The 26,578-nt window shown below is 49.3% G+C and overlaps 1 protein-coding gene across 10 annotated transcripts in view; it reads right to left on the bottom strand.

Annotated features, from left to right (window-relative positions):
* The window catches only part of Wbp1l (WW domain binding protein 1 like), a 64,948-nt gene that overhangs the window by 29,851 nt on the left and 8,519 nt on the right, over nt 1-26,578 (bottom strand). For 2 of the 10 annotated variants that reach the window (XM_038328110.2, XM_038328126.2), the window contains exon 2: nt 17,729-17,767. The exons of 4 other annotated variants lie outside the window; for them this stretch is intronic. In XM_038328110.2, the coding sequence (XP_038184038.1) occupies nt 17,729-17,767 (39 nt within the window). 4 more of the 10 variants (XM_038328118.2, XM_038328160.2, XM_038328143.2 and 1 more) reach the window with 4 other exon arrangements.

Here is a 26,578-nt window from a genome sequence, read left to right as displayed (position 1 = left end):
TTGCCTGCATGCATGTCTGTGCACCACACGTATGCCTGGTGCCCGTGGAGGCCAGAAAAGGGTGTTGAAAAGTCCCTGGAATTGAAGTTACTACGTGGGTGCTGGGAATCACACCAAGGTCATCTGAAAGAGTAGCCAGGGCTCTTAACCACGGAGCCATCTCTCTCAGGTCTAAAATACCCATTTCTTTGCCTCAAAGGAAAAGGTGCCGTTTTCAGGGGGCCCTGAGCTAGGAATGCTGCGACTCATTCTATGAGATCCACCACTCCCACCAGCACCAACACGCACAAGCCACGTCATTCCTCATTTTAACTCTGATCCTCGGTTTAGCACCGTCTTTGTCTGTGGCACACACTTGTGATCCCAGGGCTAGCCTCCCAGCAGAGGCTCCTGTTTGGAGCCGAGACTCACCAGAACTCACCTCAGGCGGCTGTTGGCTTCCAATCCAGGGCTGGAGATTTATGCATCAAAAAGGTCAACATTGTTCAAGGTAACTGCTTACTCCTACAAAGAGTAACATTAAAAATGGCCTCTCCAAGATAGATGTGAGATTTAAAAAAAAAAAATTTAAAGATTTGGGACACAGAGGCTGTCTCCAGGATTCAAAAACTTAAAGAAACAAGGATTCTCTAAAGAGAATCTGCTTAGAGGTTAAGACAGCCTTGGATTTTTGTTTGTTTTTAAGACAGGGCTTCTCTGGGCAGCCCTGGAGGCCCTGGGACTTGCTTTGTAGACCAGGCTGGCCTTGAACTCACAGAGATCCTCCTGCCTCTGCCTCCCAAGTGCTGGGATTAGAAGCATGTGCCACCACCACCAGACTAGCCTCAGATGGTTTAGGAAAGGGTACAGGATGGATCTATTACGAATCAGTTTACAATGAACTGTAAGGGGTACATGCCTTGAAATACAGTCTATTATTACAGTAACTACCACCTGCCATGTAAGCTGTGAGTTATCTGGGCAAGACTGAGATCTGGCCCTGTTGGGGGTTGATGTTCACATCACACACAGGGCAAGAGGTGAGATTTCAGGTCCAGAGGGTTTGGTATTATGCCCTCCCCACACGCAGAAAATATCTATGAGATATGGTCCCTGCTGACTGAGGGGGCAATTGGATGTAAGATTCCAAGTCTTCGGGCAGGTCATAAACGCAGGCTTCGGAAGCAAGGAGAAGTGCATTCGCCTTCCCTTTATTACATCAGCCATCCCAGGCACAGTGATGCAGGCCTACAATCCCAGCACTGGGGAGACTGCAGCAGGAGGGTTATGAGTTCAAAGCCAGCCCTAGCTGCACAGCGAGCCCTCCTCTTTAAGGCCCATGACACCCACTCCCTCAGAACAGCAGCAGACTGGTGTCAGGAGTTTCTACCCTAGTAATCTCCATGCCATCACCCCTGAGCCCAGAATCAGTCAACAGGATCTTGACATTGCTAAATGTCATGGGTGCCCACAGGGGTTTGTGTGTGTGTCCCACACATACAAAACTATCCCTGTTTTGTTGTTGCTTTTTTTGTTTTTGTTTGTTGTTGTTATTTGTTTTCGAGACAGGGTTTCTCTGTATTGTCCTGGCTGTCCAAGAACTTGTTTTGTAGACCGGGCTGGCCTCGAACTCAAGAGATCCGCCTGCGTGCACCACGGCCACACTAAAACTACCCCCCAGTTTTAGAGCACCGTTCTACATAAAGGACATAACTGTGCTCTTTTCGGTCTGGTGCTCTGTCGGCTCATGGATTCTGTGTTCTGTGAACTCCACGGTAGGACTGAGGTCGCCATCACAGGTGCGCCTACTCTAACAAAACCCATAAGGAAGTCCTGATTGGAGGACTGTGGAGCTAAGGCGCCCCCCTGGACAACACCCCCTCCCCAAATCCACACACACAATCCCCACCCAGACCCCATACTCTTGGTCCCTTGGGCAGCAGCCTGCAGAGAACCTCCCAAGGTTCAAAGCCTAAAGTGCTTATTTCCCAGATGGGTAAGAAATGAGTCGCTGGCTCCCTGACCACGACAGGTTTACAGTAACCCAGCACAATCTGGGGCTGGCCCAAAACTTCAGAACCTCTGTTGGGTGGCGGGGCGGCTGCGCATTCCATGTCTGCTGGAGCCTGCTCCAGTCTATCCCAGGCCTTCCTATTGTGCTGCGGAGCCACGCTCAGGGGTAGGATGTCATGAGTGTTTGTGGTCGGCGGGTAAGCAGGATTTCCAAACCCTTGACTGAAAACCACACACACTAAGAAGTTAGGCACTATCAGAAACCAAGACTGGGCCCTTGTGTCACAGTTCAGTGGGAGCTCCTGAAATCAAGCGTGTTGAGCAAAAGAGCCAAACAATAATAAACAGAAAGCCAGCGGGAAGCAGAGCCTGAGCTGGAACAGTCTAGTAAACCCTATGGCACTTCCAGGAAAGGAAGCCAGTGCGCCACACTCCAGCCACTGCAAAGCAAACAGCCTTTCAGGAGTTGATGTGGCTCGTGGGATGTCCTCTCTCGCAGTTGAACGAATGACTTAGAATTAAGTCACAGACCAAGATTTATCTTTTAATTCTTAAATATGTTTTTATTCACTACACAGAGATCCTGTAATGGACACAGAGAATTGCAAAGGCTATATAGTTCTTATTCTTATATATTTGTAAGTACAATACATAATACATTTCAATATATTAATATACACATTAATCTATAATGCAATGCATATAATAAAAGAGAACACTGATTAAAGAAATACAAAAATATGGCATTATTTCTTTTCTTTCTTTTTTTTCTTGAGACATTGTCATATAGCCCAGGCTGGCCTTTAGTTCACTACATAGTCAAAGCTAATTTCCAACTTCCTATTCTCCTGCCTCAGTCTCCTGGGATCACGTGCCCAGCAGTCACCTTGAAGGACTGAATCACTATTTCCAACAACAGAAGTCGTGTCCTATTGAGTTTGCCGCCCCGCCACCTCCCCGTGAAGCCCAGGGTTCGAACTCTGCCCAAAAGGCAGTGGCTACTGAGGACACAGAAGTGGAGGCGGGTCAACATCTAGGGTTCTTTCAGTCCACTTAGAGATCAGCAGCAAACACCAAGAGGTGTAGGGATGGAGAATTAAAACCAGTGAAGTCTGCTAAGGGATGAGAAGAAATTTTTGGAAGATAAGGAATTTTACATTTTTTAATACAACCAAATTAGGTTCTGAAATAACCAAATTACTGTTATCATGGACTAAAACTGACCTCTTCAAGGAAAGGGGGGTGGCTCAAACTCAAGAGCAATCACTGGAGGAAGGGACTGCCTCTGGCTCTGCCCAGGGAAAAGTTGCCGTCACCAGACAGAGCCCTTGTCCATTAGGTCCTGTCCCGATGTCACAGAACAAGCCACGCTCCTTGAGAAACGTGGCCTCTTTCTGCAGAGATGACTCCAAACATAAACGTGGGCAGGCTCAGGAAAACAGTCCTTTCTCACGTCCCATCGAGGGACAAAGCCAGGGTGTTCCCCCGGCTGAGGCAAGATTCTTACAATCAGTCCAGATGAGGTTCCTGGCTCAGCCTCTGACAGCACAAGCGTCCACGTTATATACGGCTAGTTCCCTTCCCAGCTAGATCTCGCTTAATTTGCCCTGAACCTGGCCAGGCTCAGAGGGGTCAGGGTGACTAGGAACAGAGCCTGGACCTCCGCAGAGCAGGGCAGGGAGCAGGACACAGCACTAACCCAGAGCACAAGGGCATGAGTCACTAACACTAACCCAGCCATACGCTGGAACACAGACCTCTGGATTTCCAGTCTCCCGGCAAAATGGAGACAGGACCGGTCACATGTGGGTGGTGATCCTGAGGTAAATACTCCAAATGAGTGTTGACTAATATTCAGCCACCCCAGAGCCACAGGGGGACAAACTACCCCTCCCTCCCAGTCAGGGCTCTCACCCTGCAGACTGGCCTGGGAGTCATCACAGCCTCTGCAGAGTTTGTGTGACACTTAGGTCACTTTCGGTTTGTTTTTTTTTAAAGATTTATTTATTTATTATGTATACAACAACATTCCTTCCATGTATGCTTGCATGCCAGAAGAGGGCACCAGATCTCATTATAGGTGGCTGTGAGCCACCATGTGGTTGCTGGGAATTGAACTCAGGACCTCTGGAAGAGCAGTCAGTGCTCTTAACCTCTGAGCTATCTCTCCAGCAGTTTGTTTTGTTTTGAAGATGCCAGGCACCAAAGCCAGGCAGGTGTGAAGCAGCCGCTCTAAGCTATCACCGGGAGGCAGCTCCCACACCTAGAGAGTACCTGGGTCAGCACTCTGCCTGTCTGGTCCATACAGCATGGGACCAAGAAGGGCATGAAGAGAGCAGTCACTAAATGCAAACAGCGGCTGGGTACAGTGATGGGCGCCCATACAGTCCTGTTACAAAAGAAGCCAAGGCAGGAGGATGAAGGGCTCGAGACAATAAAGCAAGACACCACCCCTATCCCAACTTTTCAAAAAGGTTACAAATAGTCCCTTAGGCCAGGGGTTGGTCTCTTGTCATGAAAATATGAGCAAAAGAGTTCAAGAAGGTCTGAAGGCCTCTTTTCAGTTCCACTGGAAACTAGTTCCCGTGTTAGAGGACATGGACACACACACACAGCTGCTGCCATGATATAGACAATTTGGGACACAGTGGGCTTTCCCACAGAAGTGAGACAGCATTTGAATGTACATTAGTGTCTCCAAGGGGCTAGCCTGTATTGACAGAATGGGACAACTGGTCACCCTAAACATCTAAGAGCATCTACTGTGTAACAGCTGACACTACTGGACTATGGCCTGCACAGGAATCGTCTTCGCATACCTCCGGACGTCTGCACCACCTGTCCCCTTTGAGGTCATGTGAAAAGGTCTGCACCTACCAAGTCTCTCCGTCATCCACATGCTCGTTCTGAGGCTGTGAACCTCTTAGAGGCCAGGAGAGCACTTATAGCTCTTTGTGTCCATAACGCACTTGGAACTATATCTGCACACGCTCTTCAGATAGACCTGCTGATCCCAAGGGTCTCCCAGTATTACCAAGCCATCGCCTCGTACCTTAACCATGAACTAGCCCTCATTCCTACCTGCAGGTCAAGCACCTGCTGCTGCAATACTGTTCTCAGAGAATCAGCACTAACTTCCCGGAAGATGTGCTAGATTTTCTCTCCCAGAAAACCTGGTTTCTGATCTCGAGAGACAATAAAGAGAGAGTGTAGCTGTGCGCCATGTCTAAAATCTAGTACGTGACAGCATAGCCAGGAAGTTTCTACACCCCAGCTCCTCTAAACACTGTACGATTGTTCTCTGGTCGATACTGTAGCTTCTAGTGGGCCATCTACACTGTCCCTTGCATGAAAATGTCCCTTGCATATATCCTGTGGCTCCCTTGTTCTTCACAGACACTGAAGTCACGTCATGTGCGCGCTCTCTCTATCTCTCTCTAGGTACTTATTTACCTACCTACTCTATCTATCTACCTACCTACATCTATCTATCCATCCATCCACAAACCCACCCACCCACCCATCCATGCATCTATTTACCTACCTACTCTATCTACCTACCTACCTACCTGTCTGTCTGTCTGTCTGTCTGTCTGTCTGATGTGGGATTCCCCTCTGTATGCTATGAATACCGTTGGTTAATAAAGGAACTGTCTTAAGCCCGTGATAGGGTAGAATAGAGCTAGGCGGGGGGAGGGGGAGGGGGTAGGTAGAAAGAACTAAACTGAATGCTGGGAGAAAGGAGGTGGAGTCAGAGAGAAGCCATGTAGCCCTGCCACAGACAGACACCAAACTTGTAGGCCACAGCCATGTAGCGATATACAGATTAATAGAAACAGGTTAAGATGTAAGAGTTAGCCAATAAGAAGCTAGAGCTAATGGGCCAAGCAGTGATTTAATGAATACAGTTTCTGTGTGGTTATTTTGGGGCTGAGCAGCTTGGAACTAACAAATGGCCTTCCTACTAATCTATGTATCTATGTATCTATGTATCTATCTATCCATCTCTACCTACTTATTTACCTACTCTATCTATCTATCTATCTATCTATCTATCTATCTATCTACCTACCTACCTACCTACCTACCTATCTATCTACCTATCTATCTATCTAATCTATCCACCCACCCATCCACCCATCTAGATGAAAGACCCTACTAGGTCCCTCTTACTCTATGAAAGATAGATGCCTGTAAACCTAGGGGTTGTGCTGCATCAGGTAAACTTAATCCCAAGATTCACAGAGGTAAGGCAGTTTCTCTTCTCATCTGCAGGAACAAGCAAAGATCTCAACTGATCAGTCTGGAAAGCGATTCATCCATCGTTGAGGCTCAGACCCGAGACTATCTCAGGAACGCCTACCATGTCCACTCAACTGGCCTGATCCAACGGTATCCCTGGGCATTCTGTTACAGTCCCAGCACACTGTCTTGTCACTAAACCCTAGGCCAGAATCTCTCGGGTATAGCCAGAAACCCCTGGGAGAACTTAATAGCAATACTATCCCCAGGGCCCACAGGAATCTACAAAATCTCCATTTGAACAAACCCCACTTCATATGGCATATCACAAACAACTGTCCCAGGCATAAGGTCCCTGGAAGGAAGGACCTTCTATCTTCAGATCTTCCTGTCAGGCTACTCTAAGTAAACAAGAGCTCAGCAGACAGGAAGCACTTGCCACCTAAGATTGACAGCCTGAGCTCAACCCTGGAACCCACAGGTTATCACCCAGGAACCTTTAGACAGCACAGGGTCCCGACACAGGACAGTCAGGTAAAGAAATGCTAGAAATAACCAGACTACATAAGCTACAAATTCTTCTGCAGGCAGGGCTGGCCTGTAGAAGCTGAGAGTGGTAAGGACCACTCAGAAGCCAGTCTAGAAAACTGGTGCTGGTCATTGAGGGTGCTCGGAGGATTTTAATCCAGTGTTCACCACCATCTCGTTCTCTTGGCTGAGCTGGGCTTCTGGGACACAGGCCTTCAACTTCTGGCCACCCCCAAATATAAGATGAAAGTATCTTGGCAAAGTAAGAAACGGCCATCAGGTGGTGGTGGCGCACACCTTTAATCCCAGTTCTCGAGAGGCAGACGTGAGTTCAAGGCCAGCCTGGTCTACAGAGCTAGTTCCAGGACAGGCAAGTTACAAAGAGAACAATCACCCCCCACCAAAAAGAAAGGAAGGAAGGAAGGAAGGAAGGAAGGAAGGAAGGAAGGAAGGAAGGAAGGAAGGAAAGAAAGAAAGATGATTTCTCAAGTCTAAGTCAGCACACAGGGTGCTGAATGACAGAAACACATGGTCACTGAACTCTTTCAACTTCTGCAAAGGGGCCTGCAGCTTCTTGCTCCTGTACCACGGCAGTCACATGTCCTTAAATAATGAGTGAGCAGGGCTAGAAAGATGGCTCAGCAGTTAGGACTATGCACTGCTTTTGTAGAGGACCTGAATTTGATTGCTAACACCCACCATGGGTGGCTAAAACCACCTGTAACTCCAGCTCCAGGATGCAATGTCCCCGGCCTGTGTGAGCACCTGCACTCACTCGCACGAATGCACATGCACACGCACACACACACACACACACACACACGTACACACACGGAGTTCAGTGCTTACTGAACGCCAGACAAGGTACTAGTGTTTTACACACATTCTTTTATGAAATCTTCCTCAAGAAAATATTATTATTTGCATTTCAAAGATGGGGTTCACAAATCTCCCTGCCTTTCCAGTCCTGTTCTTCCCACTGTACTCCAGTTGCTAATGAAAGGGGATTTCCACCCATGCATTTTCCAGAACTGCTGGAAGCTGAGGTCTCATCAGTGCCCTCCAGACCTTACCATGCTTGCAGACTAAAGGCAACTTTTGTCAGGAAGAGGAGAAAGTGCTCACAACAAGACTGTCACTGCACCAACCGTATCAGAGGATAGTGGGGCTGTCACTGCACCAACTGCACCAGAGGACAGTGGGGCTGTCACCGCACCAACTGCACCAGGGACAGTGGGGCTGTCACCGCACCAACTGCACCAGGGACAGTGGGGCTGTAACTGCACCAACTGCACCAGGGACAGTGGGGCTGTCACTGCACCAACTGTACCAGAGGGCTGCTCTGCAGCTCGATGAGGACGGTAACACAATGTTTCTGGTAGTTTTCCCACCCGCTCTTTTATATTCTGTTTTTCGTATCACGTATCTTGATCCCATTCATTGCCTGTCCCTTCACATCCACCCTGTACCCCTGCACCCTCCACCGAAATAAACAAAATTCAAGAGAAAAAAAAAAGGAAGAAAATAAAATTTAAAAAAATTTTAAGGAAAGTAATTACAAATCTCATCATGGAAGCTGGAGTGTGACCCAACAACTCACGCTGTATACTCTTCTGCCCATAAATCTCGACCTGCCAGTGTTCACCGCAAACAATCATTGGTTCAAGGCCCTTGGTCTCCATGTTTGATGCTTGGACATCCCGCTGCCATCCTGTGCCCACACCCACCTTTAAAGAACTCCTGGCAACCTCTAAAGATCCACTCACCTTGCCCTCAAGGCTCCCCTCTGGACCTGGGGCCTGAGCTCACCAGTGGCCTCGCTTCCCCAGGGACAAGCTGTAGACAGTGTGTGTGCCTGTCCCCTCTGGCAGCCCTGCGGCTGGGTACAGTCACACATTCCGATACAGACAAGCCTCTCAGACCAAGGAGGGGGTGGGGGTGTCCGGCTCTCCGGAGCCCTGGAACAAATACTTGGAGCAGTATCTATGCGGGTGACAGCAGCCGGTCCCTTGCTACTGTTTTCTCATTCCACACTGGGTCACCAGCAGGAATTGAGCGCTCCCCTCCCCACACTTCAAACAGTGGCCCACAAAGTAATCAAGCCTCTGCCACAGGAGTCTGTTTGCCTTGTAAATCAGCCAGCAAGGCCAAAACAAACAGTTTCCACTCCACCCCCTGAAGTGTCCAGGATATCCCTCAGTCACAGGGCCACCCAATGAAGGGAGGCTCAGAGCCTCAGCCCACCCCTCCCCCAGTCCCTTCAGAACCGGTGGACCGGAAAGAAGTCTCTCCTACCTCACCAAATCAAAATGGAGAAGGAAGAAAGGGGGGTGAGCAAGAGCCCCGCTTTCCCCCACCCTTCACCAAGCTGCACATGCGGCCTCAGGGCTACAGCCCTAGGGTCACCCCGGGGACACTGGGGTGAAGAATATGAGGCTCTGGAGGCTGGGAGCAAACCGGCCTGTCAGGGCTGAGACACTTTCTAAATACGCCCCATGCTCAACACGGCAGGACAATAACGTCCCCCACCTCTCCCTCCCGTCCCCAGCCAGATCAATGACCCACGTAGAACCAGCCAATTACCTGTCTAAGCCCCAAAAGGAAAGGCATCCTGTAAGAGCATCGTCCACACTACCGTTAGCAACAAAGGGCTCTCCAAAGTTAAGGTCTCGGAGTGAGCATGGCCTGTGGTGGTTCGGTGCTCTCAGAGCAAGGAAGAGACAGTAAACAGAGTCCTGGGACCCAGCAGGCTGCCTGCTCGCCTCACTACCTCCCCCCACCCCCGCCTGGCCCCGACCCACCCCCACCTTCTCGTGACATATCTCAGACGCAGCACAGCCCAGGAGTCTGCCAAGGGGGAAATGACATCAGTTCAGGAACAGCGGAGAAACTTCAGACAGCTGCCGAGGATGTGCAGTAAACCCATGATGCCAAGACCAACCTAGAGGGGGGCCTGCTAGCTCCCCCTGCTCTGACCGGGCTCCCAGCTGGCAGATAAATCAAGTCTGGGAAACTCAGGAGAACTGCACTTCTCTGCAAAAGGACTCGGTCCCAAGGTGTTGTTTCTCTTCAGGGAAAGAAATTCAAGCCTGGTTACTGTCCTTCTGCAGAAACTTTTCCAGCCCGCCCCAATCTTCTGTGACAGCGCTCAATAAACAGCAGCACGGTTCACGGCTGTCCCCACCCTCTCTGGGAAGAAGCAAATGCAGAGGGGCCTCGAGGGGCATCTCTCTCTGCTTAGGTGGTAACCCTGGCTACTGCCTTGGGCCCCCCACTGTAAGGGGAGTTTATAGTTCATGAACCAACTGGGTACATCCAGGTGCCAACATCTTTCCTCACTCGTCCTACGAGGGTACAACAAGTCCCGCCACACCCTCCAAGCTGCCAGTAACACACATCAGCTATATTTAAACCAACTCTTGGTTCAGAAGAGCTCGCTCCCTCAGATCTGCTGGGCTTCCTTTCTGGAGAAGACCAGCCGGCTTTGCCCAGGAAACAAAGACACTGGGGTCAGCGTCCTGATCTGACCTTTCCTGGTTGGTGAGGCGAGCCAACTCTCATCCTGAACAGCAAGCAGCACGTGGGAGCGTTCCCAGACCTGAGTCCTACACCAGAACCATCGCTAGTACAAGGTCCAGATTCGGGTGTGGGCTTGCAGAAGTGACTCTATTGGGTGTGATCTGAGACAGAACTCAGGGCCTCCCTAGATAAGGGCTCTCCCACTGTGCTATGCCACACCCCCAGCTCAGAAATGACTTACGACAGTTTTCAAAGGGAACTTTGAAGTTCAAAGTCAATTTTTAGTAGCCTAGACTGCAGATCAATTGTATTTCCCTCAACTCAAGAGTCCACATAGTTCTTGTAGAAGCTTCTGCAATTATTTTCCCTCAGCGATATGTACTAGCTGACTCATATAAACCAAGATGTCCACAAATTACAATCTTGAACTCCCACCTAGGACAAGAAATTAGCAACACGCAGCACCAAGCACAGTGTGGGCCACGCATGTACCTGCTCATTAGACTCCAGCCAGACACACAGTGTGCTTGCTGCAGGCCACAGCTGACGGTCAAGGACACAAAGGCGTTTCTGACAGGAAAACGAATACGGCAAACAGGCTGAGCCATTACATGAGGCTCACGTAAGAACAAACCCCAACCTCACTGCTCTAAGAAAAGAAGAAAGAGCTGATGTACAGAGTGGGGGCCTCTATGGCTGGAGCCCAGAGAGCCACTTTAGGGCAAATACTGTATTCTCAAGACACACAGTCTGTTCCATGCTCTCACACACAGGCTAAACTGCCAGACAGATGAGACGGGACAGAAAGGCTCAGCTGCCACGAAGACCAGTGAGACCATTTTCAACCCCTTCCCCTCATTTCCTGTTTCCCGGCAACCACTGGGAACAAGAAAACACGTGAGATACAATTTCACTTTGGCAAGCCAACTGCGGAAATATGTCGAGTCTCTCTAGCCTGTACTGACCTAACAAGACAGACAGGTACCTAGGGTTCTCAGGAAAGGGTGCCACAGTGTGAATGTCCCCGTTTATTGATCCCACACCCACTAACTACCCACAGTATACCTGCCAGGTACTGTTCTCAGTGCCAGGAATACAACCATTAAACAACTCCCACACCGCTCTTGGATGGGTGACAGAATTACTCTATATTTCTTATTGTTTGATGGGAATGAGGGATTGAGAAAGGTATCGAGTAACCCAAGCTGGCTTTGAACTCACTACTGAGTCAAGGATATCCTGATCCTCTGCCTCTCCCTCCCAAGTGCTGCGATTACAGGCTTGGGATCATCATAATGATGATTCCTGGTCACATTTCTTTGCCTCTCAACCCCCACTTATGAGACAGGGCCTCACAGAGCCCATACTGGCCAAGTCTCACTCACCTCTGATCATCCTGTCTCCATCTTCCTGGTTCTAGGATTAAAAGAGTCAGGGCTGGAGAGATGGCTCAGTGGTTAAGAACACTAACTGCTTTTCCAGAGGACCCACGTTCAATTCCCAGAGCCCACACGGCAGCTCACAACTGTCTATAATTTCTGTTCCGGGTTCCAGGGGACCTGATACCCATGGCAAAACACCAATGCTCATATATATAATAAGGAAGGAAGGAGAGAAAGAAAAGAAAAGAATAGAAAAGAAGAGTGTACCGCCAAACCTGGATAATATGGTGGTGTGGACAGAACCCAAGACTTCATGTATGCTAGGCAAGCTCTCTACCAATTGAGCTACGCCCAACCCCTGCGTTTCTAAACCAATCCATCAATGGTGACTCGAGAAGTCAAAACTACATCAGTGTTGTATCACAGGCTGATTTCCTCCACACAAACCACCCCTCTGTGGCTGCTACTCCAGACGGGGCTTCTAATCAGTGGCTGTCTGGGTTCATCTTCGCGCAAGATTATACGTTTCTGAGCACAGGCAGCATTTTACGCCACAGCGTCATCACGAGACCAGCAGCAAAGGCTCTGAAGAAAGTGCTGACGGTCCTTCACACTAACCTACTTCTTGCCTCAGCCCACGGGTGACTAAGCTTCCCTAAGCAATGAGATCCGGGGGTGAGGGCAGAAAAGGGGAGCTAACTAATTCAGGCAGTCTCAGGAAGGTGAGCTCACTTTAAGCCAGGCCCTGGAAATATCACAGCAACCTAGTGACAAATATCACCGCCACAACCCAGTCAGCTTTGGGATTTAAGAATCGAGAGGGCCACTGCTGCCAGCTTGAAGGTGGAGCTGGGAGATTCATCTCAAGTGATCCAGGCTCAGACTCCATGAGCCAAAAATAAAGCCCTCCTTCAAGTAATCTTCGTCATCTTCCTGTCAATGCAGAATTAAATTAAATGCCGAATTTACCAACTTAAAAAAGGAAGTCACACTAACCTAGAATTAAGCAGGATTACGTTGTCAGAATGCTGTAAGTTAGCCACTGCTAACCACCCCGGAGCCATGTCTGGGGCAGCCTTTTGTTGACTCTACCCTCTCTCCCCAGAGAACCCTCCACGACAGCACTGCCAACGCTACCCTTTGGGTTCTGGTTAATGTCTTATATTAAAATACACTGCAGCACACGTACATTCTTGGCTTTCACTCTTTCATGTCATGTCATGACAGTGTTTCCAAAGCAACCTGTACACCTGTAACTTTTCACTCAAGCTGGTTATTTGTTCAATCCTGACCGCGAGACAAACGCTGAAACTCTACCTCGGCAACACCTGAACTCCCCAAGCCTACGATGACTACCTCTCTGCAATGGCAGAAGCCGGAGCAGGTGGCAGAAGCTGGCTGAGGGAGAGCACAAGGGTTCCTTATGATACAAAAGCCAAGATCCCAGAAGACCAGAGTTACCAGGGTGGGGGGAGACTCCGATCAGTAGATGTGGGGCTCAGTGGCTGCCACGCGGCTATGTGCACAGATCGCCTGGCGGTACCGCCAATTCCCCTTGAGGATCACACTGGAGCTGACGGCGGTGTGTGCCACGGAGACTTGGAGCCTTGGCACCCCGTGTGGTGAACTGAGGTCTACAGGGGAAAGGACTGAGAACAATTCCTAAGAGTCTCGTTTGTTCTCGATATATCAGAGCCCATACAGGGACAAAGCTGGAGACATTCCTGGGCCTTGGTCTCCACATTATGGAACTGTCCCTGCTCCCAGGTCATGTGACTCACTGAGGTTAGACAGGAGAGCTGAGGGCTGGGGGTATCGACTTTGCAGTCCAGGAATGTAGAGCAAGAATGGTGTTGTCAGACAGGACACCTGCCAGGCTTCCGGGGCGGCAGGTGCTCTGCAGACCCAAGGCAGCCCCATTTCCAGAAGCATGGGCAATAAAGGCCATCGAAAACCATAGGGGGCTGGAGAGGTGGCTCAGCGGTTAAGAGCAGTGACTGCTCTCCCAGAGGACCCACGTTCAATTCCCAGCACCCACAACAAGCAGTATACAACTGTCTGAAACTCCAGCTCTGGGGTATCTGGTGCCTCTGAGGAGACTACACTCATACACACTCCCACATACATGTAATTCATAATAAAATTAAAACTTTGAAATGGGCACGGAAAAGTTGGAATACTTAAAATACGTGCCTCAATAAAAGTTAAGGGGGCAAGAGAGAGATATCTCTGTGCGATAAAACCATGTACCGACGGAATGATCCTGAAGCAATTATCGTGGGGAATGCCATGGGTCAGATCCCAACCCCAGACAAATATTCACGGGCTGCTGCCAAGCAGTAATGCAGAGATTGCTCAGCTGCCAGGAACCAAGAATCCGGGCTTATCTGTGTCCGGGAGCTGGACAAGGGCAGGCGCGTAGCAGGCCTGCCGAGGCAAGAGAAGCACACCCGCGCACGGAGTTCTGTGAGTCACTCGGCTTGTTCCTTCCACAGCGCATCCTGAAGAGCCCAGGACTGCTCTCCTCCTCTGGGGCTTTTCAGAGAAGATGGCTGGGGAAACAGTTCTTGGCCGCAATGATGTAATCACTTGTTCCACATCAGACAACAAGCAGAAAAGGAAGATTTCAGCGGCTATTGAGAGTTCCCATGTCCCAGACAGAAACACCCAGAGTGAAATGATGTAAATCATCCGAGGATGCACGCCTCACAGGAGACGGAACTGGCATTTCACCCAGGCCTGTGCGGCTCCCAAATGGTGTGGACACACAGAGAAGTAGTATTTTGATATTAATTACAATTGTCACCCGGGCTCATTTGTGATCTCCTGTTCGGGGTTGCCTCCAGCCACCCAGAGGAATGGAGGTAATGAAGTCAGTCTAGTCTTGGGGGGTTGGTATTTTTAGCGTGTGTGCTGACAAAGCAAGCAGAACGTTTAGTTACCCAGTTTGGGACAAAGACAAGCACACACTGAAACAAACACAGGCCCTGCATAATTAATAAAAGGGCTGGGTAGAAAGATCAACCAACCTAAAGGCTACTGAGGGACAGAAAGGCACGAAAGGTGGCTACAAAATCATACGTCAGGTTTGTGTGGGGAAATGAGTACACGGGGCGGAGCCGAGCATGGACGCATGGGGCATGTCAGAAAAAGAATGAAAGGCGGGAAGAATCAAAGCATGGTGGTACACATTTGTGATCCAGTGTTAGGGAGGCAGAGGCAGGAGGATTACCACAAGTCTGAGGTCAGCCTGGCATACACTGTGAGGTCTAGGCCAGCCAGGGCTGTCTCAAACAAAAACAAAAAGCCAGAAAAAGAGAGAAGCAAAGATCAAACCGTGGCAGTGGTTGGAGGCTGACTCACAGGTATGTCCAGAGTCCCTTGGAGCAGTACAGCTTCCTGTGTGGAAAGCATGACAGGAGCTCCACGACTCTCATTCCACTTGGGGCGCAAGGCCTGCGTGTCCACTGCTTTGGTTATATTCCCTTCGATATGGCCTTGGAGCTGGTTTTGTCCTAGGTGTCGGTGTTAGAGGATTGTCAGCTGATTTGGGTTTGCTGAGGGAGGGTCCCACTTTCTTGCCCAGGCGACCTGGAATTCACTATGTAGCTCAGGATGTCCTTCAGTGATCCTACTGCCTCAGCCTCCCCGTAATGCTGGGATTACAGGCATGGGCTACCAGCCTGGCTTTAATCTCAGTGTTTTAAAAAATGAAGAGAAGTCAAAGTTGCAGGAGCCAAAACTCACTGGCAACAGTTTCTACTTCTGCCACCCAACAAAAAAGTCCTGCTGGAGTGGAAAGATCAGTCTACAGGCATTCCCTCCCGGGAGGAGCATCCGCTACGCTGGGTCCAGAGCTTGGGAAGCTCACACTGATCCTAGGCATCACTGACAATGGAAAGACTCTCCCAGGAGCTGCACCCTGAACTTCATGAAGGACAGAAGTCTGGTTTTGTGCCAAAACGTGGGTGTTTTTCCTTGTAAACAGTTCAAGTCTAACCGGAGAGGCAAGCAATGGAAACCAGCAGGCTGTCAGCAGACACTTCTCCTGTCTCCTAACCCGCACTGGAACAAAAGGGCCAGGTATGCCGCTCAGGGATGGAGTGCTGGCCTAGTGTATGTGAGGCTTGAGGCAGTCAGCTCCGACTCCAGCGCTGAAGGAGACAAGAAGAGGACTACGACAGAAACAAGGGGCGAGTCACATCGACTGTGCTTCACACCCAGATGGGGATCCCAGGCGCCACCAAAGCCGACTTCTTTCATTTCTATGTCAACTTCGAGCAAGATAAAAATAACCAGGCGGTGGTGGCGCACACCGTTGACCCCAGCACTTGGGAAGCAGAAGCAAGCGGATCTTTATGAGTTCAAGGCCAGCCTCGTTTACAAAGTGAATTCCAGGTCAGTCAAGGTTACACAGAGATACCCTGTCTTGAAAAAACAAAAATAAATAGATAGGTAGACAGACAGACAGACAGACAGACAGACAGACAGAAAGTAAATAGGTGATGATGTTGTGCCCTCCTTTGTGGATATGCAGCCGCAACGATGGCTAACCCAAGGGCTTACATCAGCTCAACCTAAAGCAGCCCTGGTAGTAGATCCCAGCGTCTGGAGACAGCATCTTAGTGGTATTCCGCTCCCTTGTGACACTGCCCTTTTAGATCCCATCCCCCCCCAGCCTATCTCTTCCTTTAAAGTCTAAGCAACTTGGGGGCAAAAATGTGCTCTTTTTAGTTTTTGATAAAGTCTCATGTAACCTAGGTTTGGTGAGAGTCTGTGTCTCAACAAAATAAGGTAGAGAGAAGAGCAACTGACGAAGACACCCAAGCTCAACCTGTGAGCTCCACACGCACACATATACAAGTGCACGGGCGCACACACACACATACATACACACCACACACAGGAAGAAAGGAAGAATGGATGGAAGAATCCATCCTAATGAATGAGTGCTGGTAACATTTTCCTGGCCACAAGAATCCAACAAACCACTACCCGATCAAGAGAGAACCTGAGCTGAGCCAGGGTTCAGGAAGTTTGATGAAGGAAAACCCTGTGTATGTACCTATTTATTATTATTATTTGTTTTTTCCCCATAGTCCTGTGTAGCCCAGAGTGGCCTCAAACTCGCCACTTAACAGGACGACTTTTATTTCCAGCCCTTCTGCCCACCCACCACATCGCAGGATTACAGGCTTGCATCACTGCATGGTCTTGCACCTCGCAGGATTACAGGTTTGCAGGATTACGGGCTTGCACCACTGTATGGCCTTGAACCTTGCAGGATTATAGGCTTGCAGGATTACGGGTTTGCAATACCGCGTGGCCTTGCACCTCGCAGTATTACAGGCTTGCACTACCCCGTGACCTTGTGCTTCACAGGATTACAGGCTTGCAGGATTATGGGCTTGTGCCACCGCGTGGTCTTGAGCCTTGCAGGATTAAAAGCTTGCAGGATTACGGGTTTGCACCATGGCGTGGTCTTGAGCCTCGCAGGATTACAGGCTTGCACCACCGCATGGCCTTGCACCTAGCAGGATTACAGGCTTGCGCCACCATGTGGCCTTGCGCCTCACTATATGCAAATCTCCAATTTCTCAGTTGAGGAATTACAGGCACTTAAACCATCTCAGAGGTGAAACTCCCTTTCTCACGGTAGTACCAGGACATGAGCTAACTTCCTCACACGATTTTCCATGATGTGGAAAAGGGTGAAGCTACTTGGTCCTCATCCAGTAACGATTAGTAATACCTGGAGGTGACCTTTTAGTATAAGGGATGGTGAAATTAAATAGGGTCAAACTGGAAGCATAGTTTAAGGAGCCACGCCTTCCCTCAATTCCGGGATCTTACACAAATGATCTATTACACACGCCTTCTCGCAAAGGATGCTTAGCTTTGTGTCACGTGATACCCAACCTAACCCTGTATTTCTTACTCACTTCAAAAATACCTTCATCGGGGGTCCAGATTATGAAAAGGGCAGGAGCAGTCAGCCAGGCTTTCTTCCCAAAGCTTAGGGGAGAGGGCGCAAAGTGTCCTTTTTTTTTTTTTAATACACTTACATATGTGCCCACTGAGTCCAGAAGAGAGCATCCGATTCCCTGTAATTGGAATTACAGACAGTTGTGAGCACATGAGTGCTGGGAATCAACCCTGAGTCCTCTGCTAGAGCAGCCTGTGCTCTGACCACGGAGCATCTCTCCGACCTCTAGAAAGTGCCTCTGAAAATGCCTTCCCATTTCAAAGAGTGAAACAGATTAGCAGATGCCAACTTCGTCGCCTTTACACACATGGCTCTTCACAGCCAGACTCTTGAGAAACAAAACTCTTCCAAGGTCCCTGTGTTCGAAACAACAGGAAAGGTACAGCTCCCCACGAAACACACCCAGCCACCATGGTTCCTTTCGAGGAACTCAAGCAAGCCGAGAGAACACGGAGAATCAACTCAACGAAGATAGACGTCAAAATGCAGAAGCTACTTTCACGCCCACGTCAGCAGCGGGAAGGAACAGGATGTTACTTGTCCCCACTCGCCAGAGGGGACAAGAAAGGTCTGAAAATGTGCAGTGACCTAGATCTGGACTCGGGATGGCTGAGTGAAGGGACAGCGGTCTCCCGGTGGGGCTCTAGTGACTGATGTCCCAGAGACCTGCCTTTAAACTAGACTACGCCAGGGAAGCTTTGACATAAACCTGGACCGGCTAACCTCTCTGGGCCACCTCTATTGGCACGCTCCCAGGCTAGCCATTTCTGTGATGAGCAATCCAGAGTTAAGGAGCCTGTGAGGCTGCATCAGAAGGAAGCTATATTTCCTTCCCAGCTGCTGGCTATCAGAAACTAAGAGGAGGATGAATGTGAACTTCATATTTAAAAAAAAATTAATTTTATTAGGCGAGTACAGTGTTTGCCTACAGGTATATATGTGCACAATGTCCATGCCAAGGGCCCAGGGCGGTGAGTAGAAGGAGCTGGAGTCATAGAGCTGTGAGCTACCACAGCTTGCTGGAACATGAACCCAGGTCCTCTCCTAGAGCAGTAAGTGCTTTTAACCACTGAGACACCTCTCCAGCCCTGAACTTCACACTTTTGATGCGAAGAGCCTGCACACAAGTTGCTACTGATGCTCTGGGTGAAGTGTGGAGGGGTGGTGTGGTCCAAATCAATGCGGGAGCAACAAGTAAGCTTTGTTCATGAAGCAGGATATCCTGACCCAGCCAAGGGCACCCGCGGCTGAGGAAGGAATATTCTCCTGTTATAGATCACAGGCAACTGGAGACACGAACCTAGAGATGCGGTGGAGGCCAAGCTGAGTACTCTCAACTTGATCTGGGGAAGATGACCATGCCCTTTCATCTGAGACCCAAAAGAGCTGACAGAATCTGAAAACTTTTTAGCATCTCTAAAGATGATATCAGGCCTGGTGGTAGTGGCACACACCTTTATTCCCAGCACTGGAGGCAGAAGCAAGTGGATCTCTGTGAGTTCAAGGCCAGCCTGGTCTGCAGAGTTAGTTCTAGGACAGCCAGGGCTACACAGAGAAACCCTGTCTCAAAAGAACCAAAGCACAGATCCAGTGTCTCCTGCCTCCTGTGGCCTGCAACACAAACACAGACAGAGCTCTCTCAAGAATGAGCATACTAAGAGCAGGGTGAGCCGACAGGATCCGCTCAATTTGCTGCTAAGAGAAAGAAGGCAGACAAAAAAAACACCAGAAACCGACCACACCAAGAGGTGCCGGCTTGTCCTCACTTTGAGAGCATCGACCTAAGCACAGCCAAAATCAGGAACTGTGCCTCAGTGAGACTGCCCAGCAGGTAACAGCCTTTGCCACACAAGGCGACCGAACAGCCTGAGTTCAACCGCTGGAATTCAGAGCCAACTCCTGAAAACTGTCCTCTGACCTCCACATGCATGCCACGGCATGTGTGTGCCCACACATTCCTACATGCACACAAATATAATAATAAAAAATAGCAATAATAATAATAAAGATGGGGCTGGAGATGGTTCAGTAGTTAAGAGCACTGGCTGTTCTTCCAAAGGACCTGAGTTCAATTTCTAGCAACCAAATGGAGGCACACAACTATATGGGTATCTGACCCCCTCTTTTGGCTTCTGTGGACACAAGACACACACTTGGCATACAAACATAGGTGCAAACAGTTATACACATAAAATAAATAAATCTTAAAAATAAAAATAAAAAGAAGCACAGGGCCCCTAGGACCCCTTTCTGACCACCCGCTAGCCCGCTAGCAGCACTGTTAGCTCTGGCGCCCTTCTGTCCCATCTGTCTCAGCTGTGTGGCCGTGTACCATGAGGGCAGCAGGCACAGTTAGCCATGAGGGACCAGGAGGTACAATCCAGGCCTTCTGGAGAGCTGAACGAGGAGAGAAGCTGCTAGCAGTGGCCTCTTCACGCCCCCACATCTCGCTGACCACTGGTGCAATCTCTGACGAGTAGGAATCTCGAGAAATCCTTTCTACACAGCAATGGAGGGGAGAGTCTAGGTGAACCGTCCACATCACACAATAAGTAAAGGGTGGAAAGAGGAATCTGTGTCAAAGGGAATGACAAGGGAAGGGGTGGGGCTGCTTGGGGGGGTCACTATGATCAACTAGACCTGCTTGGGGAAACTGAGCTGCGGCTGCGTGCTCAACGCGCGCCTTCAATGCCAGGCACTACCTGAGGGGTTGAGGCGCTCAGCTCGCTAGGTCTAGGCCACATAGTGAGACTCTGTCTTAAAAATAAAAAACCCAAACAAACAACAGAGAAACTGAAGTCAGAAGAGCATTTATGATAAAAAACAGAATTGAGAAGTCCAAAACAACTGCTTATAAAAACTAATAATTCACATCACGGGCTCAATTCTGTAATACAATTTTTACTCCTAGCTCTTAAATTCTCATATACAAGATCCTCTCCTGCAACATTAACAAATTATTGATGAATTATTGTCCATCTCTTGGGATGTGATGGGATACAATGGTTACACTGAGTGACAAACTCGTACCTTTATAAAAAAAAAAAAAGTCCAGCTTACAGATTTCCTAACCGCGGGCCTCTGCAGAGGCCTAATTGTTAGTTTATGTCTGTCCTTCTCCAAAGAGACAAACTTCTCTGGCCATACGGACCTTGAATCACAGAAACGGTTGTGCTGGCGCTGCCCTGGGCAGTGCTGACAGAGTGAGACACAGCCTCTAAGGAGCATGTGCAAGGAGCTCGGCTCAGTTCCCACGCTGGGGAAGAGTGAGGAGGCCCAGAGAGGTTAGACAGCCCTGGAGCCTGAGCCTGAATGGGGGCACGGCCTCATCTGCAATGACCCTCGGAGGCGGCTGGGATCACTGTCCCGTCTAGCAGATAAAGGAACTTAAGCTGGACAAAAGACTGGATGTTTTTCTTCAAAAGACTTACACAAATGACCAACGAAGCACATGGAAAGGGCTGCGGCAGAGTGCTTGCCTAGCACATGTGAGGTCCTAGGTTTGATTCTCAGCCCTGGAAAAATAAAAATGCACAGAGGCAACTTCTCCACTGCAATCAAGCAAAACAACCGGCAAAAGTCAACACCACTAGTCACTAGGAAAATGCAAATCAAAACCTCAGTGAGAAACCGTCACAACCCCTCTGCCATGGTAAAGCAAAACAAAACAAAATAACCCACATGTTAGAAAATCTTGCAAGTAATGAGAGACATTAGAACCCCCATCCACAGCTGCTGGGGTGTGAAGAGATGCAGCTGCTCACCAACGGCCTGTCCAGCTCTCCAAAGTTAAACATAGTCCTCTACAACACATGATCCAGCCGCTCTGCTCAGATTATCCAATGCAAGTTTTGAAAATTTCCTAAAGACTTATATATACCAAAGGTCATTGCAGCATGGCTCAAACAAGCATCAGCTGACGAATGCCAAACAAAGCATGGCGTGTCAGGGAGCTGCACATGTATGAAATTCCCAGAGAATGGAGATATTTACATAATAGGCTGGAGTGGTGGCACATACCTTTGATCTCAGCGCTCTTTCTGAGGCAGAAGCAGGCGGATCTCTGTGAGTCTGAGGCCAGCCTGGTCTACATAAAAATTCCAGGACAGTCAGGGCTACATAATAGAGAGATCCTGTCTAAGAAAAAAACAAAGTAGACAAGTAACAAAAACAAAACAGAGTACAGCAATACAGAAGAATATTAGTGGGTCATCAAAAGGCAGGAAGGTCGGATACATGATACAGCAAGGACACCCGCTGTCAACTCCATGCTGAGTAAGAGAAACTAACTATAGAAAGTCACGTGGAGACTCTTCGCCCCCTTCCTTGAGACAGGGTCTCCTGTAGCCCAGGCTGACCTGGAACTTGCTGTGGAGCCAAGGGTGACTTTGAGCTTCTGATCCTCTGCCCCCCACTCTGAGTACTGCGATTTCAGGCATTCACCACCACGCTGTGCCTGGGATGGAGCCCAGGGCTTTGTGCATGCTAGGCAAGCACTCTACCAACAGCAATGTCCCTGGCTCTGAGATTTCTCCCCGAGGTGAGGAAAAGGTTCTGAAATTCAGGTAACGGTGACAGCGGCCCAGTGTTATAAATAAACTGAAATCTGCTTTCCCTTAGGCTGGGCCTCTGAAGGAGAGATGGTCCTTGCCACCACCAGCAGGTCTACTCCCGTCTCCCAAAGCCACAGCTGTCACTCTTGTGCATCTGCTCAGATGACCAAGAAACACGACACCAGGTAAGATCTCTGTATGAGTTCAAGGCCAGTAAAGACTACACACTGAGACCCTGTCTCAAAAAGCTATGGAGGGAGGGAGGGAGGGAGGGAGGGAGGGAGGGAGGGAGGGAGGGAGGGAGGGAGGGAGGGAGGGAGGGAGGGAGGGAGGGAGGGAGGGAAAGAAAATAAGAACCCGCTGGGCAGTGATAGCACTAGCCTTTAATCCCAGTACTTGGGAGACAGAGGCGGCAGACAGATGTCTAGAGTTTGAGTATACCCTGGTTTACAGAGTTCTAGGACAGCCAGAGCTGTTACACAGAGAAACCCTACCTCGAAAAACCAAAATGAATAAACAAAGCAAGAAAACACACACTGGAAAAAAACGCTTCTCCTCTGATATGCACAGGCCGTGGGGACGTGGGGACCAAAACAATCCCCGAGTTAACCAAAACAGTTTTCTAATTCCCCCACTGTGGGAGGCACTGAGGGCCCTGTGCTCAAAGATCCCACTAAGAGAACCAGGAATATTAAACACACAAGGTTGTCCCTTCAATTCACAACCTGTTACCAGTCCAGAAGTCTGGGAGGGGCGAAACAGCCTGGTGGCCAGGACCTACCCTCCCCCAGACTCTTACCAAGAATCTGTCAATCTACAGAACCTATTTTTACGGAAGGTGTCACATGTGGTCAATCTATAGAACCCATTTTTATGGGAGACGTCACGTGTACTTTACAAAGAGTTTCAATGCAGTCAAGTCTTACTGTGCGCACGGGATCTAGTTAATCACCAAGTTTTCACTACATTTTGCTGAGCTTAAATATGCCTAATAAATTAGCTGGGGTCAGACTCCCCAAGTTTGCACTAACACTGGCTACTGGTCATGTCGCAGGAAACTACCTTCCTGACTCTGGCAGATGTTACTCTACTGGCCATGGCTGTTGCAGAGACAACTCCCATCCCACCCCGACTCCGCGGACAACAGATCCTGGGTGTATAGAGAAGTCTCAAGGGGTCCCCAAGGAAGGCCACCACTGAGCAGCTGCTATACGGCAGGCACTGCTATGTTTCACGAGCATTACCTATAAGCACTAACTCCCACTATAATTCCATACGCAGGATGCTTATTATCCCTATTTTATAGGCGAGGAAGCCATGTTAACTAGCTCAAAGTTCTCCGGCTTGTGGGGTAGAGCTTTGACGCAGGGGGTCAGGCTCCCTCTCAGCAGTGCTGCTTCCAAGAGTCCCCACATCTTTGATGACCACACAAAAAATGCTTGGAGTTGGGCACAGTGGCTCATGCCTATAATTCCAGGACTTGGAAGCTCAAGACAGCAGGACTGTCAGAAGTTCAAGGCCTGCCTGAGCCAAGAGTGAAACTCTGAAGGAATAGGGGAAAGAGGGAAAAGAGGGGGGTCTGAGAGGGCCTTGGTGACATACTGAGGAGGAGGGAACACACAGACTGACTTGTGGCCATCGGAGCCAACCCCCACTCCCCTAAACCACCTGCCTACCATCATTCAAGAACCACGGACCACTTCCTTAGCACCTAGGCAGGCATATCTTAGCCTTCAACTACAGGCTTGCTGCCCTTGAGTGAACCCTGTTCCCTGTTCCTGGGAACTGCGAACAGAGGACACAGAGGACGGGAAAGAGGCTGGAGCTAAGCAAACAAGATACAGATCAGCTTCTGAGGAAGTGGACTGAAATGGCCCAAAGCTGTCAACACCAACAGTCAGAAGCTTGCTGACGAGAAGAAGCGAACCTTCCAAACACGGGGGTAACGACCCTATGCGCACCCTGCTGGTGGGAATATAGAGAGCTTTAAATGCACCCTATAGCCAACCCTATGGTTTTCAATTCTGTGTCCAGGACAAACACACAGAGCGGAGCATGGTGCTCTCCAGAGTGGTTGCTCAAAGCGAGATTATACTGGCATCCTAAAACATCAGAGATGGTCCAGGTAGGGCACTTGCTGTGTAAGCAGGAAGGCAGAGTTTGAATCTCCAACACACCCCTAACTTCACTATATAAATTATTAATATATAAAACACACTATTTATGCAAATTACTATACATGTGGTCCTTGATAAAAAGATTAGGTGGGTGATATAAAAGGGTGGCTCCAATTGCCACAACTAAGCAACACCTCTCCCACCTCCCCAGCAAGGCCTCCTCTGGCCCTTCCTATCTTTCTTCCCATATACATTGATAAATACGTTTAGGAGGCAGGAAAGGTACCAAACAGATACCAAAGCACACTCTTCTACTTTTTGCTTTATATCTTTTTGGATTTCTGTATTATCTGCCATTGTTATGAGCACGGGCTATTCTGCAGAATTAAAACCATCGTATAAGAGAAAGGGTCTCTAAAGCTCAGGAGAGAGCAGTGAGCTCCTCTCTAGGGAGAGTAGGCCACTGGGCAACCACAGTGGACCTCAGGCCAAGCAGGATGGTACCAGCTTCTCTGTCCCCACCCCCTGCAGGTACAGCAGGAAGATCTGTAAACTCAGAGAGAAATTACTCCATGAACAAGAATGGAGCAAGCCGGATGAACTGGTAGCCCTAGGCAACTCTGTACTCTGGTCCCAAAGAATTACAGTGGCCCTGCATCCTGATGCTGAGTCCCCTGGTAGCTGCATCCCCAAAAGCACCTCAAGAACTAAAAGGGTAGATCTGATCAAAAAGCTTCCGGCCTTCTGTTTGGTCTGCATTTGGTCAGACTGCAAGGTAAAACCTTAGAGGAAAGTCGGATCGAATTGGCGCACACCTTCAAACTCAGCACTCGGGAGGCAGAGGCAGGTGGATCTCTGCGAGTTCGAGGCCAGCCTGGACTATACAGTTAGCGAGTGCCGGGACAGCCAGGGCTGTGTAGAGACCCTGTCTCAAAGCAAACAAAAATTTTAGATGAACAAGATAAATTGGGGGATGGCACCCCGAAACTAGCGTGTGGTCACGTGTAAAGCATGATCACTTTCTCTGCACACAAAGGCATCCAAGCTGGAAGACTGTGTAACAAATGAGGGTTACAACACACAGCGCTTCTGGCTGGATATCTGAAAATCAAACCAGACATGTTTTTCTAACTCTATTCTGGGACCCACCCTTCCAAACCACAGGATTCTTGTGCCAGCTTACACTTTTCGCCTTTTCCAAAACAACTTGTGAAAGTTCAAGTCTATAAAATTCCTAAGATCTTGAAGCAGAACAGCTTTGGCATCACGCCAGCAGTGGCATGGGGGAGATGCTGTACAGAGCTCCCCCGGCTCTCCTGGTGTGGTGGTGCATGCTTTTCATCCCAGCACTCGGGAGACAGAGGCAGGAGCATCTCTCTTAAGTCTGATGCCAACCTGGTCTACACAGTTACATAGTGAGTTCCAGGTCAGACATGGATACACAGTGAGACCCTTCCCCATCCCCCCAAAAAAAAGAAAGAAAGAAAAGAAAAAAGGAAGAAGAAAGAAAGTATAGTGTGGATAAGAAGAAAGCCAAAGGTAAACACAACTGAGTGGAGAACGTCACTGGGAAACCAGAGTCCCCAAGCCCCACTCCCTGCAGGGCCGGTTATTGGAAGTCTGAGAAGGTGACCTATTTTAATCCCCACATTAAGAGTTCCCAAAACTGGCTCAACAGGCCACGGGATTCAATTGGATGGGATTCTCTTCCCCTTGCTGACCTCCCAAGTTGCAGTGCTCTGGATTTAACTGTGTTTGTTTGTGGTTTCCACATGTACACTTCAGGCCAGATTCAGCTCCGCCTAGTGGAACTGAAAAGCCCGTCTGCAGGGATGCCACAGGTCCTCGGCCGCCACTGTTCCTGGGACTCTGTGCAATCAAACATGGGACTGGGGGTCGGTCCCCAACAGCATGCAAGATGGAATATGGACCAGACCACTGATGGTCACACAAATCAGTCCTGTTCACGCATGGCCCTTCAAATTGGCCCTAAGAACTAAGGCAAGCAATGGAGACTTCTCTCAGGGGCATGGTTGGCTAGACACTCAAAAAGCAGTTGGGATTCTAAACCCAAAGCCATCCAAAACACCCATAAAGTCTTGCCTGCAGGTCCCAAACACAGCCTAGCTGCATCCCCAGGCCTGAATGCAGGTTCTCCTTTAGACTCAGCCGAAACCCAGGACATCTGGCCTCCCTTGCGGCAGGAGCCGAGATCACTCATCGGTTTCCACAGGCTATATATAGTGTGCCTAAGAACAA

The sequence above is a fragment of the Arvicola amphibius genome, chromosome 1, assembly GCF_903992535.2.
Source record: "Arvicola amphibius chromosome 1, mArvAmp1.2, whole genome shotgun sequence".
In the NCBI taxonomy this organism is placed as follows: domain Eukaryota; kingdom Metazoa; phylum Chordata; class Mammalia; order Rodentia; family Cricetidae; genus Arvicola; species Arvicola amphibius.
Note: the sequence above shows the minus strand (reverse complement) of the source record. Positions and strands in the feature narration are given on the sequence as shown.